A 16,766-nucleotide genomic window follows, 5' to 3' on the forward strand; every position below is an offset into this window, starting at 1 on the left:
ATCGGATGCTTATTGTATGCGGTTTTTTTTTGCGGTTTTATAGCGTTTTTATCGGGAAAAAACGCGAAAAAACTGCAACGTGTGCACACAGCCTAAAAGTTCAGGTTTTTCTTCATAAAACAACCCTTCAGCCCTATTAACAACCCTATACAATTAGGCACGCAATGTATTAGGGACAGCGAATAAAAGCATCTTGTTGTCAATTTCTAGGTCTCCAGGATCTATTTTCTACACTTACAGCACTAAAAACAAACTAGAAAGTAAAAACAGAAACCTGATGCATTATAAAGATGTTAGATTTGTATTTTAGCTGTTTCTATTATTTTATATGTCCCTCTCTTTAATTAAAAGTGCAATCATTATCAAAAAGCAAATGAATATCACCAAAATTGCTTAGCAGAAAGTCATAATTTGACTGCACCAAAAATGTGATTGTTAAGGTTAATATTAAAATGCTGCTTCTGACATGTTCATATCCGTTCTCTCTACTTACATATAGCATTATCCAGAAACTGCTGGAGGGAAACAAAATGACTAAATAAGTGGATGAAAAGCCCGATTCCTAAACCTTGTAGGAATCAGAAAGAAGTGAAATCTCTAGCAGTTCAGATGAAAGCAGTAATGGCTGCCCGGTTGTAATTTTCAGTGATCTGCCTGGCTGTGACCTAAATTTAGATTATCAGCATGATCCGAGTCATCTGAGGTACGCGAGCGTAATACCAAATCCTGCACGTACCGATAAACAAACAAGGTCTAATGCAGACAAATGGCTCGTATATTACCTAGATCACCGTCTCCCCAAGGAACCTCAAACCAGTCACCATGCACCAAAAAAGCACTCATGTCTTGGCTATATCAAGCTGATTCTCATATTTGGGAGCGGAGATCTGCTGTCATGTTTGAGGACTTGTAATTTAACTCCCTCGGTAGTTACTTCTGACAACATGCCTCTCTGTATACGTATGCACGGGGAAAGGTCTATAAAGGGAACTTGTCAGGATATTTTCCATCCTGATCTCCCACAAATGGAGTGTGATAGGTTTCTAAACGCGTTATTATTATTGTATAGCACGTTACATTGATAATAAATATTATACAAAAATAATATATATACAATATAAAACATAAGACATTAATAAAATGATTTTAAGGGTATGTTCCCATGGTCAGTAAACGCTGCGGGTTGGACGCTGCGTACTTGCACAGCATCCAACCTGCGGCAGCCAGATGTTACAGCAGAGTGGATGGGATTTCCAAAAATCCCATGTCCACTATGCGTTCAGAGATGCCAGCGGCTCACCCGCAGAGACGGACATGTGGCACGTCTTTTGAGACCGCAGCACGTCTATTTATCTTTCGGAGTCTCCACAAGATTCATTTCACCCATATAATGCATTGGATGCAGTGAATCCGCACAGTTCAATGAACACACACAGATTCACCTGCGTTCAATAACCGGCAGCTCTTTGGACGCAGTGGACATGTGCTGCAGCCAATTACTTAACTTCTGCACATATCCTTAAGGGAACTTTTCAGCTGATTCACGTTTACTGATCCATGGGCAGCATGAATCAGACGTTGGCTGCACTATCTCAGCAATGTGCAAGTTGTAAAAGTTTGGGCAACCCTGGTCAAAATTACAATTATTGTGAACAGTTATGCAAGTTGAAGATGAAATGATCTCTAAAGGGCGAAAGTTAAAGATAACACATTTCCTTTGTATTTCAAGCAAAAAAAATGGGCAGATGCAAAGTTTGGGCACCCTGCATGGTTAGTGTCCCCCTTTTGAAAGTATCACAGCTTGTAAATGCGTTTTGTAGCCACAGAAGAGTCTTTCAATTCTTGTTTGAGGGATTTTCATCCATTCTTCCTTGGAAAATTCTTCCAGTTCTGTGACATTCCGGGTTCGTATTGCAGTCCCTGCTATTTTGAGGTCTAGCTACAGATTTTCAATGATGTTCCGGTCAGGGGACTGTGAGGGCCATTGTAAAACCTTCAGCTTGCGTCCTTTGAGGTAGTGTATTGTGGATTTTGAAGTGTGTTTAGGATTATTATCCATTTGTAGAAGCCATCCCCTTTTCAACTTTAGCTTTTTTACAGATGGTGTTATGTTTGCATCAAGAATTTGAATTTTCTTTGAATCCATTCTTCCTTATATCCATGAAATATTTCCCGTGCCGTTGGCTGCAACACAACCCCAAAGCATGATTGATCCTTCCCCGTGCTTAATTGTTGGAGGGATGTTTATTTCCTGAAATTCCTTGCCCTTTTTTCTCCACACATACCATTGATCATTGGGGCCAAAGAGTTCTATTTTAACCTCATCGGTCCACAGGACTTGTTTTCAAAATGTATCAGGCTTATTTAGATGTTCTTTTGCATACTTTTGATATTGAATTTTATGGTGAGGATGCAGGAGAGGTTTTCTTTTGATGACTCTTCCATGAAGGCCATATTTGTGCATGTGCCTCTGAACAGTAGAACAATGTATCATAACTCCAGAATCTGCCAAATCTTTCTGAAGGTCTTTTGCGGTCATGCAGGGGTTCTGATTTGCCTCTGTAGCAATCCTACGAGCAGCTCTCACTGAAACTTTGCTTGATGTTCCAGACCTTATCTTGACCACTGTTCCTGTTAACTGCCATTTCTTAATTACATGTCGAACTGAGGAAAGGGCAATTTGAAAAGGCTTTGCTATCGTCTTATAGCCTTCTCCTGCTTTGTGAGCCTTATCATCTTCAGAGTGCTAGGAAGTTGCCTAGAAGAACCCATAGCTATTGTTTTTTGCCACAAGGTAATAGGAGGCTGGGTTTTTAGAAAGTTTGGAAATTTGCATCACCTGGCCTTCCTTAACGATGATAGTGTTATGATCCGGTGACCTTGGAGCTGCATGAGAACTTTCACTGGAGAAAGTGGCCACTATACTGACCGCAATCCTGAACTTAACACCGCCACTAGAAGTAGCCGTGGAGTGTACCTAACACACCTAGACACCTCGTCACAGCCGGAGAACTAATTTCCCCTAAAGATGGAAATTGGAATACTATCCTGCCTCAGAGAAAATCCCCAAAGGTTAGACAGCCCCCCACAAATATTGGCGGTGAGTCGGAGAGGAAAAAACATACACAGGCAGAAAAAAACAGGATTTAGCACAGGAGGCCACTCTAGCTAGATAGGACAGGATAGGACAGAGTTCTGTGCGGTCAAAAATCCACCGCAGAATATACAAAATACTTCCCACATCCAACTAAAGATGTAGGAGCGTATATCTGCAACTCCAGTGAATCCTACAAACAGAGCAGGAATAAACTGAAACAAGCACACAACAGTGTGCCACAGAGACAAAAACAAAAACACTTATCTTTGCTGAAATTGCAGCTAAGCAGGAGAGGCCAGGCAAAGAACCAATACTGGCAATAGAACATTGACAACTGGCAGGGACTAATGAGTCCTGCAAAGCTAAATACCCCAGTCAGCTTTGCAATTAGCAGATACACCTGTCCAATCCTGCAGTCCAGGCACAACTGCATTACCATCTACAACCACCGGAGGGAGCCCAAAAGCAGAATTCACAACAGATAGGGAGCAAGCCATAACCCTATCGGGATAATTAAGGTCTGAAATCTTGGTCAAAGTTACCTGCACACACAAATCTCCAAGGGTGCCCAAACTTTTGCATTGGTCTAATTTCCATTTTGTATTTTTTAAAATGTAAAAAATGAAAACAAATATATATTTATATATTGCCTAAAATACAACAGAAGTGTGTCAGCTTTAACTTTAGGTTTTTTACACATCATTTTCTACTTGCTTAACTGATCACAATAACAGTAATTTTGAACAAGGGTGCCCAAACTTTTACTTGCCACTGTATGTTTTACTTTGAAAACCATCTCAGATGCATCCTGTCATCCCAGACGATACACCTGGATGACTTTTCAATGTGTGTTTTCTCTGCAATGCTGCAGCATATCAGTGTAAATCATCCTGGTTTGGGCACCATAAATCAGCTGACTGGTTCCCTTTAAACAAAGCATATAACATATTCACACATGGGGATTATGCTGCACCCTAGATGGTGCCTAAAACACGATTTCTGTCCTAATTAAAATTTCACAGATGGGGATATGGCTTTACAAGCCAATTCTAATGGCATTCAGCACATGTGCAATAAAGAAAAGTGCACCGGCTTTAACGTTTTGTGAGCTCTAGGTGCCAGATCTGTGGCACAAGATCATTGACTAGAGATGAAGGCAAAATTTTACATTGACTGACATATACTTTGATTTACCAATAGATTCCAAAGCATGGGGGTGTGGTGAGAGCACAGTGGGGGTGAGGTGAGTGTGCAACTGGGGTGTGGTAAGTGCTCGGTTTGGGGTGTGGTGAGAGCACAGTGGGTGGTGTGGTGAGTGTCAAGTGGGTGTGGTAATCACACAGTGGCTGGTCTGATGAGCGCACAGTGGGGGTCTGGTGAGTGCTCAGTTGGAGGGTGTAATGAGCGCAGAGTGGATGGTCTGGTGAGCGTGTAAGGCACACAAGGAGCTCTCCGTAAATATTACTTGTAATGTCTTTGTAAGTGTTCATGTTGTGCATTTCCCTGCTATGTATAATTACTGTTATTGTTGTAGGGAAAGTGTAGTACTCTAGTTTGGCCACTATATGGGGGTGCAGAGTTATTCAGCTTGTAAATAGTTAAGTGGGAGGAGCTAAAGTCAGTTAATCTGTGAAACATCTGGAAATTTGAATCAGTTGGGCGGGAGCGCCCTGTCAGTGCAGTCAGCTCGGCAGCAGCCCAAGATCCAGTCAGGCAGCATCAGGGCCAGGAAGGCTATGAGAGAAAGAAGGAAGGCATTGAAAGGGTCACTGACAGTGCAGTATAAGTGGGACTGCGGCTGTAGGTGCTAGAAAAGAACTAAGCAGTACGGACTGGTCACTCAGAATGTGGCGGCTTGCTAAGTGGATGCACTCAGGACCAGGGCGAAATGGTTTAGAGGAATCCCTAATAAAGACTGGGTACAGAGAATGCTGGAAGACCGGTAAGCATGGTCCGTTCCGGAAGCGGGCTTAGTAAAGATGAAGGAAAGACTGGGACAGAGAAGAAACTGCGTTTTGCAAAGCCTGCTGTAAATTCTGAAAAGAACTGTTATGTGCCTGTTTCAAGTAAAGTTCATTTTCAAGTGTTCAACGGGACTGTGATTCTGCTTCGGCTGAGGAAAACATGCAGATCTTTATAGGAAGCCCCAAAGGGAAAAGGAGCTGCAGGTATGCTGACTGAGAGTTGTGGATTTTATGTGAGGGGAGGTCAGGGTGTGCAAGAGACTTTTACTTCAGCCACGACTATCACCCTGCCCTACCCCTACAAGCGTACAGTGGGGGGTGTAGGAGTGCACAGTGAGGTGTGTGGTGAGTGCACAGTGGGTGAGCGGCGAGTGCACAGTGGTGGGTAAGCTGATCACACAGTGGCTGTTCTGGTGATTGCACAGTGGCTGGTCTGGTGATTGCACAGTGGGGTGTGGTGAGTGCACAGTGGGGGTGTAGGAGTGCATAGTGAGGTGTGTGGTGAGTGCACAGTGGGTGAGGGGCGAGTGCACAGTGGTGGGTAAGCTGATCACACAGTGGCTGGTCTGGTGATTGCACAGTGGGGGTGTGGTGAGTGCACAGTGGGGGGTGTAGGAATGCACAGTAGGGGGTGTGGTGAGTGCACAGTGGGGGGTGTAGGAGTGCACAGTGGGGGGTGTGGTGAGTGCACAGTGGGCGGTGGTGATCGCACAGAGGCTAGTCTGATGAGTGCACAGTGGGGGGTGTAGTGATCGCACAGTGGCTAGTCTGGTGAGCGCACAGTGGTGGGTGTGGTGAGTGCACAGTAGGGGGTGTAGGAGTGCACAGTGGGGGGGTGTAGTGATCACACAGTGGCTAGTCTGGTGAGCGCACAGTGGGGGGTGTAGGAGTGCATAGTGGGGTGTGTGGTGAGTGCACAGTGGGGGGGTGATCGCACAGAGGCTAGTCTGAGTGCACAGTGGGGTGTGTGGTGCGTGCAAAGTGGGGGGGTGGTGAGTGCACTGTGGGGGGTGTGGTGAGTGCACAGTGGGGGGTAGTGTGTACACAGTGGGGGGTATGTTGATCACACAGGGGCTAGTTTGTTGAGCGCACTGTGGGGTTCCCCAGTTGGGTTATTACCATTACAGAAAACTCAGGAGACATGAAGTGGCTGATGTTCTGGTACTGAATGTTGACCACAAGGTGAGGTGTGATAAGTCCATGAAAATGGGTATTAATAGCAATTAATTAACAAATATTAATTTATAGTCATTAGGTGCAGTCATTATGATGAAGACGACAATAATCCACATTATAAAGTGGATATTTTTTGTTAAATACTAGTTAAGTCCCTGTGAGCGTCTCAGTGACATGTTGCATTTGTTTGGAAAGCAGGAATGGCTTTAGTTATTCCCTAATTGCTGTATACTGTAATTTCTCTGTGCAGACACCACCTAGTAGATAACATCAAATAACTATCTAGATAGCTAGATATAGTTAGTAAATATTTATTGACTCTTTTTGCACTAATATTTTGTGACTTTTAAAGGCCACATTTAAACATGGTTTCATTTACAAAATGATTTATTATTTTTCTGTCACCATGAAAGGCTTCTTTCTGGTCTCTGTCTACTAAATCCTGATTGCTCTGCATACATTTAAAGGGAAACTGTCAGCAGGTTTTTGCTATGTAATCTGAGGTCATCATCAGGTAGGGGTTAAAAAACAGATTTCACAGATATGTCACAGGTTAGGCTGTGTGCTGTTGTTTACTTAAAATGAAGGTTGTATCACTTGGTGATTATCATTGCTCGATCTACAGAGCATGCTAGTGTGACTCCTCCCCCTCCTGTGATAAGCGCCTCACTGTCTATAGACAATGAACATACAGAGCCTGGTGTGGGCAGCTTCTCAGCTCTACTTCATGTTATATCTAAAGACTCTGATTGTGTCACAACTGCTGCAACCAGTAAACTAAGTGATACATCGTTGGATTCAGCTTCTCTTTCCCTACATCAAGGTGCTCTCAGATGAGGCAGCAAAAACCTGGTGATAGATTCCCTTTAACTGAAAATTTTGCTTTACTGTTGATTGATCTTTAATGTCTGCTTGCATTTTTTGAGGAGTGCATATAAAACCACCTCCAGCCCATTTCCATTAAATGCATTAGACAAACAAAATCATTCATTTCTACTGGTCTCTAGTAGTAATAACCCTATGCCCACAAGGCAGTTATGAAATAAACAGAATGGCAATAGACATGGAAAGGTTTACATGAGAGATAGCGGTGTGGGTCTGTCCAGCAGGAGTATCAATGCCTTATATCCATAAGAAAACAAGGGCAGGATCTGCTAGACATTATTAGATACATAGTGCAGTGTTTTGGTTCATGGACGTTCCTTCAAGGCTATGAATGACTGCCCGTAACTTAATACCTCCCCCCGTTCTCCTGACGCAAGGAAATAATCACACAATTTTTCAATTCCAAACATATTTTTTATTTTGGAGAGTAACAAAACAAAAACATCTCTCATCTTTTATAAATCATAACCCAGTTTCCTGTTGGAGGGGTACGGTCGCAGCTCATCACATTAAACCACCGGAAGTTGTGGGGATATGCCACCGGACTCCCGACACATGTAACCCACCTCGCTATTCCACCAACTGCTGCAACTTGCATACACTTTATAAAAAACTCTCAAACCAATTCCATTTATTTAAACAACTTCAACGAAAAATTTAAAGGGAGGGTGGGTGGGCAGCTGACAAAACCTCGCTGAAACAAGCGGCAAATTCACCTCAGGCACCACCAAATTTTAGTGCGCCATCTGAGGTAAACTTCGCGCCGGAAGTAGCATGCTCATCCCGAGCTCAAAAGGAGGAGGGGAGGGAACTATACGTTAACTATTTCCTTGCGTGCCGGAGAACGGAACTACCCCTAAGCACTGTCCGGCCAGTCAAGGGGCCTCAGGCAAATAAAGCCGGGCCCCCGCAGTAGGATGTCCAGCAGTGGGATTTTATTTCAAGCAAATTCACCATTTTTGATATGTGTGATAAAAACTTCTCATACATCATAGTAGTAACGCAAACTGGCCATCAATACGTCCAATATTCTAACCAGGGACACATTTAGGGTTCAGCAATAGAATTACAGCACATGGGAGATTTAACGCAGAAATATCCAACAACGCAACGAGCAACAATTAGTAAGATGAATATTGCAGATGTCCCAGATGATGGGCTTCCAGAGCCCCACCACCTTACTGACCTTGGTTAGTGAGGAGACCCCAGCTTGTGCTTCTCTTTGCAGGACACTTTTCTGCGCTGTCTACTGTCCTTTTCCTCTTGCGACTATGCTGTGGTTCAGGCTCTATAGACATGCTACTCCTTGCATCCGTCTCCCTCCCTGTGGATTGGGAACAGTACTAAGCCTCCTCTGCTATTTCGCCCAGTAGTGTTTTGCAGTGTATGCAGAATACAGTGAGACCTTTTCAGTAGCACTTCATAGGCTGGCCTGGTGGGTATTCAGAGGGGGAAGGGGGGGACGATGGACTGCACTAGTGCTTGCTATTTATAAAGCAGGACAAAAATCAGCTTAGCTGCAGAAGGACCCAGCACTTTGGAGGGGAAGGAGCAATGTATTTTGCCTACAAAGAATAGATTCTAAGAGCAGCAAATCATTGCTGAGATGTGTATCGCACCCCAGAGGGTCTGCAGTCAGGGCGGTGTATCTGTTCTCAGATCTCACAGTCATCTGGTAATAGTGAAGGTTGATCAGATATTCTAGTAAATGAAAGTTGCATCAGGGCCAGTCACTTAGGATGCAGCGGTCGTTCAGGCGTCTATTTTCATTCTGAGCAGAAGCCAAAAACTGTGTTCCTGTTTGTGCTGCGCTTTAACTCTGCTTCCCATGAAAGAAAGTGTCAGTGTACTGGGCATGATTAACTTCTTGGCTGGAATTCCACAATGCATTGCCTGCAATACAGGTCCAAACAATCTGGGTCAAAAGTAAAACTTTATTACCATCCCATGTGATAAACTTACAGGTCAGTACAGGCTACAAATGTCAAGGTCAGCGGAGGAAAAAAGAACAGCAATGAACTGGTCACCTACATCTACACTACACCTGATCCATGCTGCCCGAACCACAGAAGTATCAGACACTGGATGTATCATTTCACAATGACACTGTGACATTTCAGAGAATATCATAATTTTACAAGTCTGTTGGGGGCCATGCTGGTCAGGTTCTGGGTCCAAAAGGTTGGTTCTACTTGGCTTCACCTCACCCAATCCTCTTGAGTGATAGGTCTCAACCATATACACATAGGGAGAGATCAGTCGCCCAAGGGTGGGGACATGAAGAAACCACCGGCGACTGGATTTTTGGACTTGTCACCCATTCGACATGGTCCCTGTAAGGCTTTTAAATGTCTGTTCAACCCCTTCCTGCAAAATGCCATTGTGTGCATATCCTGGGAAGGGGTTCTCATGTGTGGAGGAAGCTCAGGAGCAGAGCTCCCTCCACACGCGGCAGATACTGACTATACTATATAGCTGGCATTTGTCTCTAACAGCCGCAGCTGTTAACCATGTAAATGCCACTGTTAATCTCTGACAGCAGCATTTAAATGTAATGTTTGCTGGTACCCACGTACATCAATTGCTCCCCTGCAATGTAATCACGGGGGACCTATGGCTTACTATCACAGTCAAGGGTCTGCTGAAGACCCCTGTTGCTGTCATCTCGATTCTTCTGTGAAGCTCAGCCTTAGGCCGGCGTCACACTTGGCGTAAGACAATACGGAACGTATTATACGTCCGAACTACGCGTTCAATACGCCAAAATGTCCCCGAAATCTACTTCCGTAGTTAATGCGTTGCTTAGGTGTGGTCGCGTATTTTGCGCATGTGCTTGTGCGTGTGTAATCCGTATGTGATCCGTATGGCGTATTTTGCACGCACCATCACAAAATGGACATTTAACGGTTTTCAGGCCTGCAAATCATTTAAACCATCATTAACAACACTATTTAAGCCCTCTACAACAGGTGGACCCCTCCTATCTGCCCTATATGTTCTCTAGCATATTTTGGCTGTGTTGCTTTGACCTTACAAACATGTCTGACCATGTGTTTTTAAGCACAACTCAGCGGGTGTTGCTTCACTGGGTGTTGTCTCGTCGCTTTGGCCAGCCATATCCGGTCAATGTTGATCCGCGAAGGAGGAGACGAAGATTGTGGGTACATCCTCTATTGACCCAACGCCAGAGTAAAGGACATATCCAGAGACTATATTCAGCTTTGAGGGCACATCCTGACAAGTTTTACCTGTATAGTCGCATGTCCATCAGGACTTTTGACATGTTGTTGGAGATCTTACGTCCTGGGATCACCTATCAGGACACCTGGATGAGAAAAGCCATCTCTGCTGAGGAGCGACTGCTCCTAACCTTACGGTATGTATTCAACATTCGCACATACTGTATGGTTTTTTTTTGTGGTTTTTTTTAAATGTGTTGTGTCCTACTATGTTTCAGTAACTTTAGTTGGACATGAAGCCACAAGCACATAAAAAAAATGTTGTTAATATTCTAGTATAGTAAGAATGTTAAATGAACATTTTTATATTGTAAATAATGTCATTGTAAATGAAATATACACTTGTGCTTCTTCATGTTTTCTTAGTCCTCATGTTAATGTTTTTTTTTTTATTTTTCTTGTATTTCGTCTTCCTGTCCACAGGCTTGTCCTATGCGGGTCTACACCTGGAGTTTCTGATTGGGCGGTCGACAATTTCAGGCATTGTTAGGACAACCTGTTCCCAAATATGGCAGCAACTTCAGGAAGTTGTGATGCCTGAGCCCAAACAGGAGGATTGGCTTAAAATCGCCACTGGTTTCAAAAATACTTGTGACTTCCCTAACTGCATTGGAGCTGTGGATGGCAAACATATCAGGGTGCGTAAGCCGCCGAACTCTGGTTCCCAGTTCTACAATTATAAGCAGTTTTTCTCTATAGTTCTGTTAGCAGTTGCTGACAGTAACTACAGGTTTATAATAGTAGACATTGGGGCCTATGGGCGAACTGGAGACTCTAGGGGCTTCAATTCGTCCATAATGGGTCGGCGGCTACGTGACAACCAGTTGAACCTCCCACCACCACAACAACTCCAAGGCTCAAATGCGGAAGCAGTGCCTTTTGTTTTGGTTGGAGATGAGGCATTCCAACTGACGAGGCACGTCATGAGGCCTTACCCCAGGTGCAACCTTGACCACCGGCGGAGGGTGTTTAATTTGAGACTTGCCAGGGCATGGAGACTGGTGGAGTGCGCCTTTGGGATTCTTGTAGCCAAATGGCAGGTTCTTCAGTCTGCATCCAGCTGAGTGAGGCTTGTTATGGACCTGGTGGTTAGGAGCACCCGGAACGACCTGATGGTTAAACTCACACAGGACAAGCTCTGGGAAGTGGGAGCTCTGCTGACTGCAACCCCTAATCCTATCGCACAACTAGAAATAGCCGTGGAGCGTACCTAACACGACCTAGATGCCTCTTCACAGCCTAAGAGCTAACTAGCCCTAAAGATAGAAAATAAAGCCTACCTTGCCTCAGAGAAATTCCCCAACGGAAAAGGCAGCCCCCCACATATATTGACTGTGAGTTAAGATGAAAGTCACAAACACAGAAATGAAACAGGTTTCAGCAAAGGGAGGCCAGACTTACTAAACAGACTGAGGATAGGAAAGGTATCTTTGCGGTCAGCACAAAAAACTACAAAAAGACCACGCAGAGTGTGCAAAAAGACCTCCGCACCGACGCACGGTGCGGAGGTGCCACTCTGCATCCCAGAGCTTCCAGCTAGCAAGAAAAAATCTTGATAGCCAGCTGGACAAGGAAACAATGAACAAATAATTAACTAGCAGGGACTTAGCTTCTGCTGGAGTAGACAGGTCACCAGAAAGATCCAAGAGCGAACTGAACCAGTACAAGAACATTGACAGCTGGCATGGAGTAACGATCTGAGTGGAGTTAAATAGAGCAGCCAGAATAACCTACGTCACCTGTGGAAGGAACCTCAGAAGCAGCAGCTCCACTCACAGCCACCAGAGGGAGTCCATGGACAGAACTCGCCGAAGTACCATTCATGACCACAGGAGGGAGTTCGATAACAGAATTCACAACAGTACCCCCCCCCCCTTGAGGAGGGGTCACCGAACCCTCACCAGAGCCCCCAGGCCGATCAGGACGAGCCAAATGAAAGGCACGAACTAGATCGGCAGCATGAACATCAGAGGCAAAAACCCAGGAATTATCTTCCTGACCATAACCCTTCCACTTGACCAGGTACTGGAGCCTCCGTCTCGAAACACGAGAATCCAAAATCTTCTCCACCACATACTCCAACTCCCCCTCGACCAACACCGGGGCAGGAGGATCAACGGAGGGAACCATAGGCGCCACGTATCTCCGCAATAACGACCTATGGAACACATTATGGATGGCAAAAGAAGCTGGAAGGGCCAAACGAAATGACACAGGATTGAGAACTTCAGAAATCTTATACGGACCAATGAAACGAGGCTGAAACTTAGGAGAGGAAACCTTCATAGGAACATGACGAGATGACAACCAAACCAAATCCCCAACACGAAGTCGGGGACCAAAACAGCGCCGGCGGTTAGCGAAACGTTGAGCCTTCTCCTGGGACAATGTCAAATTGTCCACCACATGAGTCCAAATCTGCTGCAACCTGTCCACCACCGTATCCACACCAGGACAGTCCGAAGGCTCAACCTGCCCTGAAGAGAAACGAGGATGGAAACCAGAATTACAGAAAAAAGGTGAAACCAAAGTAGCCGAGCTGGCCCGATTATTAAGGGCGAACTCAGCCAAAGGCAAGAAGGACACCCAATCATCCTGATCAGCAGAAACAAAGCATCTCAGATATGTATCCAAAGTCTGATTAGTTCGTTCGGTTTGGCCATTTGTCTGAGGATGAAAAGCCGAAGAAAAAGACAAATCAATGCCCATCTTAGCACAAAAGGACCGCCAAAACCTCGAAACAAACTGGGAACCTCTGTCCGAGACGATGTTCTATGGAATGCCATGCATACGAACCACATGCTGGAAAAACAATGGTACCAAATCAGATGAGGAAGGCAATTTAGACAAGGGTACCAAATGGACCATCTTAGAGAAGCGATCACAAACCACCCAAATGACCGACATCCTTTGAGAGACAGGGAGATCTGAAATAAAATCCATGGAAATATGCGTCCAGGGCCTGTTCGGGACCGGCAAGGGCAAAAGCAACCCACTGGCACGAGAACAGCAGGGCTTAGCCCGAGCACAAGTCCCACAGGACTGCACAAAAGAACGCACATCCCGTGACAAAGAAGGCCACCAAAAGGATCTAGCCACCAAATCTCTGGTACCAAAGATTCCAGGATGACCCGCCAACACCGAACAATGAACGTCAGAGATAACTCTACTAGTCCATCTATCAGGGACAAACAGTTTCTCTGCTGGACAACGGTCAGGTCTATCAGCCTGAAACTTCTGCAGCACGCGCCGCAAATCAGGGGAGATGGCAGACAAAATTACCCCCTCTTTGAGAATACCCGCCGGCTCAGGAACACCCGGAGAGTCAGGCACAAAACTCCTTGACAGGGCATCAGCCTTCACATTCTTAGAGCCCGGAAGGTACGAAACCACAAAATCAAAACGGGAGAAAAACAGCGACCATCGAGCCTGTCTAGGATTCAACCGTTTGGCAGACTCGAGATAAGTCAAATTCTTGTGATCCGTCAAGACCACCACGCGATGCTTGGCTCCTTCAAGCCAATGTCGCCACTCCTCGAATGCCCACTTCATGGCCAACAACTCTCGATTGCCAACATCATAATTGCGCTCAGCAGGCGAGAATTTTCTAGAAAAGAAGTTCACATGGTTTCATCACCGAGCCATCAGAACTTCTTTGCACCAAAACAGTCCCTGCTCCAATTTCAGAAGCATCAACCTCGACCTGAAACGGGAGCGAAACATCTGGCTGGCACAACACAGGGGCAGAAGAAAAATGATGCTTCAACTCCTGAAAAGCCTCTACAGCCGCAGAGGACCAATTGACCACATCAGCACCTTTCTTGGTCAAATCAGTCAACGGTTTAGCAACACTAGAAAAATTAGCGATGAAGCGACGGTAAAAATTAGCAAAGTCCAGGAACTTCTGCAGGCTCTTCACAGATGTCGGCTGAGTCCAATCATAAATGGCCTGAACTTTAACAGGGTCCATCTCGATAGTAGAAGGGGAAAAAATGAAACCCAAAAATGAAACCTTCTGAACCCCAAAGAGACATTTTGACCCCTTCACAAACAAGGAATTCGCACGAAGGACCTGGAACACCATTCTGACCTGCTTCACATGAGACTCCCAATCATCCGAAAAGACCAAAATATCATCCAAATATACAATCATGAATCCATCCAGGTACTCTCGGAAGATGTCATGCATAAAGGACTGAAACACAGATGGAGCATTAGAAAGCCCGAATGGCATAACCAGGTACTCAAAATGGCCCTCGGGCGTATTAAATGCTGTTTTCCATTCATCGCCCTGTTTAATTCGCACAAGATTATACGCCCCATGAAGATCTATCTTGGTGAACCAACTAGCCCCCTTAATCCGAGCAAACAAATCAGACAGCAGCGGCAAAGGGTACTGAAATTTGACTGTGATCTTATTAAGAAGGCGGTAATCAATACAAGGTCTCAAAGAGCCATCCTTCTTGGCCACAAAAAAGAACCCTGCTCCCAACGGTGATGACGACGGGCGAATATGACCTTTCTCCAAGGATTCCTTTATATAACTCCGCATAGCGGCGTGCTCTGGCGCAGATAAATTAAACAGTCGACCCTTAGGAAACTTACTACCAGGAATCAAATCAATAGCACAATCGCAATCCCTATGAGGAGGTAAGGCACCGGATTTGGGCTCTTCAAATGCATCCCGGTAATCTGACAAAAACTCAGGGACTTCAGAAGGAGTGGAAGGGGAAATTGACAGCAATGGAACATCACCATGTACCCCCTGACAACCCCAGCCGGACACAGACACAGATTTCCAATCCAATACTGGATTATAGACCTGTAGCCATGGCAACCCCAAAACGACCACATCATGCAGATTATGCAACACCAAAAAGCGAATATCCTCCTGATGTGCAGGAGCCATGCACATGGTCAATTGAGTCCAGTACTGAGGCTTATTCTTGGCCAAAGGCGTAACATCAATTCCTCTCAATGGAATAGGATACTGCAAGGGCTCCAAGAAAAAACCACACCGCCTGGCAAACTCCAAGTCCATCAAATTCAGGGCAGCGCCTGAATCCACAAATGCCATAACAGAATAGGACGACAGAGAGCAAATCAGAGTAACGGACAAAAGAAATTTAGACTGTACCATACCAATGGTGGCAGACCTAGCGAACCGCTTAGTGCGCTTAGGACAATCGGAGATAGCATGAGTGGATTCACCACAGTAAAAACACAGCCCATTCCGACGTCTGTGTTCTTGCCGTTCAGCTCTGGTCAAAGTCCTATCACATTGCATAGGCTCAGGCCTATGCTCAAAGAATACCGCCAAATGGTGCACAGCTTTGCGCTCATGCAAGCGCCGATCAATCTGAATGGCCAAGGACATAGAATCATTCAGACCAGCAGGCATGGGAAATCCCACCATGACATCCTTAAGGGCTTCAGAAAGACCCTTCCTGAAAATTGTCGCCAGGGCACACTCATTCCACTGAGTAAGCACAGACTACTTTCTAAACTTCTGACAGTACAACTCCGCTTCATCCTGACCCTGACACAAAGCCAGCAAGATTTTCTCTGCCTGATCCACTGAATTTGGTTCATCATAAAGCAATCCAAGCGCCAGAAAAAACGCATCTACATCACGCAATGCAGGATCTCCTGGCGCAAGGGAAAATGCCCAGTCTTGAGGGTCACCATGCAACAAAGAAATAATGATTTTTACTTGTTAAACGGGGTCACCAGAGGAGCGGGGTTTCAAAGCTAGAAACAGTTTACAATTATTTTTGAAATTCAGGAACTTAGATCTATCTCCAAAAAACAAATCAGGAATTGGAATTCTAGGCTCTAACATCGGATTCTGAACCACAAAATCTTGAATGTTTTGTACCCTTGCAGTGAGATGATCCACACAAGAGGACAGACCTTGTAAGTCCATATCTACACCTGTGTCCTGAACCACCCAGAGGTTAAGGGGAAAAGAAAGACAAAAAACACTGCAGAGAAAAAAAATGGTCTCAGAACTTCTCTTATCCCTCTATTGAGATGCATTAATACTTTGGGCCAGCTGTACTGTTATGGACCTGGTGGTTAGGAGCACCCGGAACGACCTGATGGTTAAACTCACACAGGACAAGCTCTGGGAAGTGGGAGCTCTGCTGACCGCAACCCCTAATCCTATCACACAACTAGAAATAGCCGTGGAGCGTACCTAACACGACCTAGACGCCTCTTCCCAGCCTAAAAGCTAACTAGCCCTAAAGATAGAAAGTAAAGCCTACCTTGCCTCAGAGAAATTCCCCAAAGGAAAAGGCAGCCCCCCACATATATTGACTGTGAGTTAAGATGAAAGTCACAAACACAGAAATGAAACAGGTTTCAGCAAAGGGAGGCCAGACTTACTAAACAGACTGAGGA

The 16,766-nt window shown here is 45.1% G+C and overlaps 1 protein-coding gene across 1 annotated transcript in view; it reads right to left on the minus strand.

Moving 5' to 3' along the window:
- The window catches only part of ASB5 (ankyrin repeat and SOCS box containing 5), a 54,777-nt gene extending 46,289 nt beyond the window's left edge, over nucleotides 1–8,488 (minus strand). Inside the window, exon 1 of the mRNA XM_069744262.1 lies at nucleotides 8,309–8,488. Coding sequence (XP_069600363.1) covers nucleotides 8,309–8,420 — 112 coding nt within the window. The 5' untranslated portion in view covers nucleotides 8,421–8,488. The remainder of the gene's footprint in view (nucleotides 1–8,308) is intronic.
- Between the last annotated feature and the right edge of the window lie 8,278 nt (nucleotides 8,489–16,766).

Source organism: Ranitomeya imitator, chromosome 1 (assembly GCF_032444005.1).
Source record: "Ranitomeya imitator isolate aRanImi1 chromosome 1, aRanImi1.pri, whole genome shotgun sequence".
Lineage (NCBI taxonomy): Eukaryota > Metazoa > Chordata > Amphibia > Anura > Dendrobatidae > Ranitomeya > Ranitomeya imitator.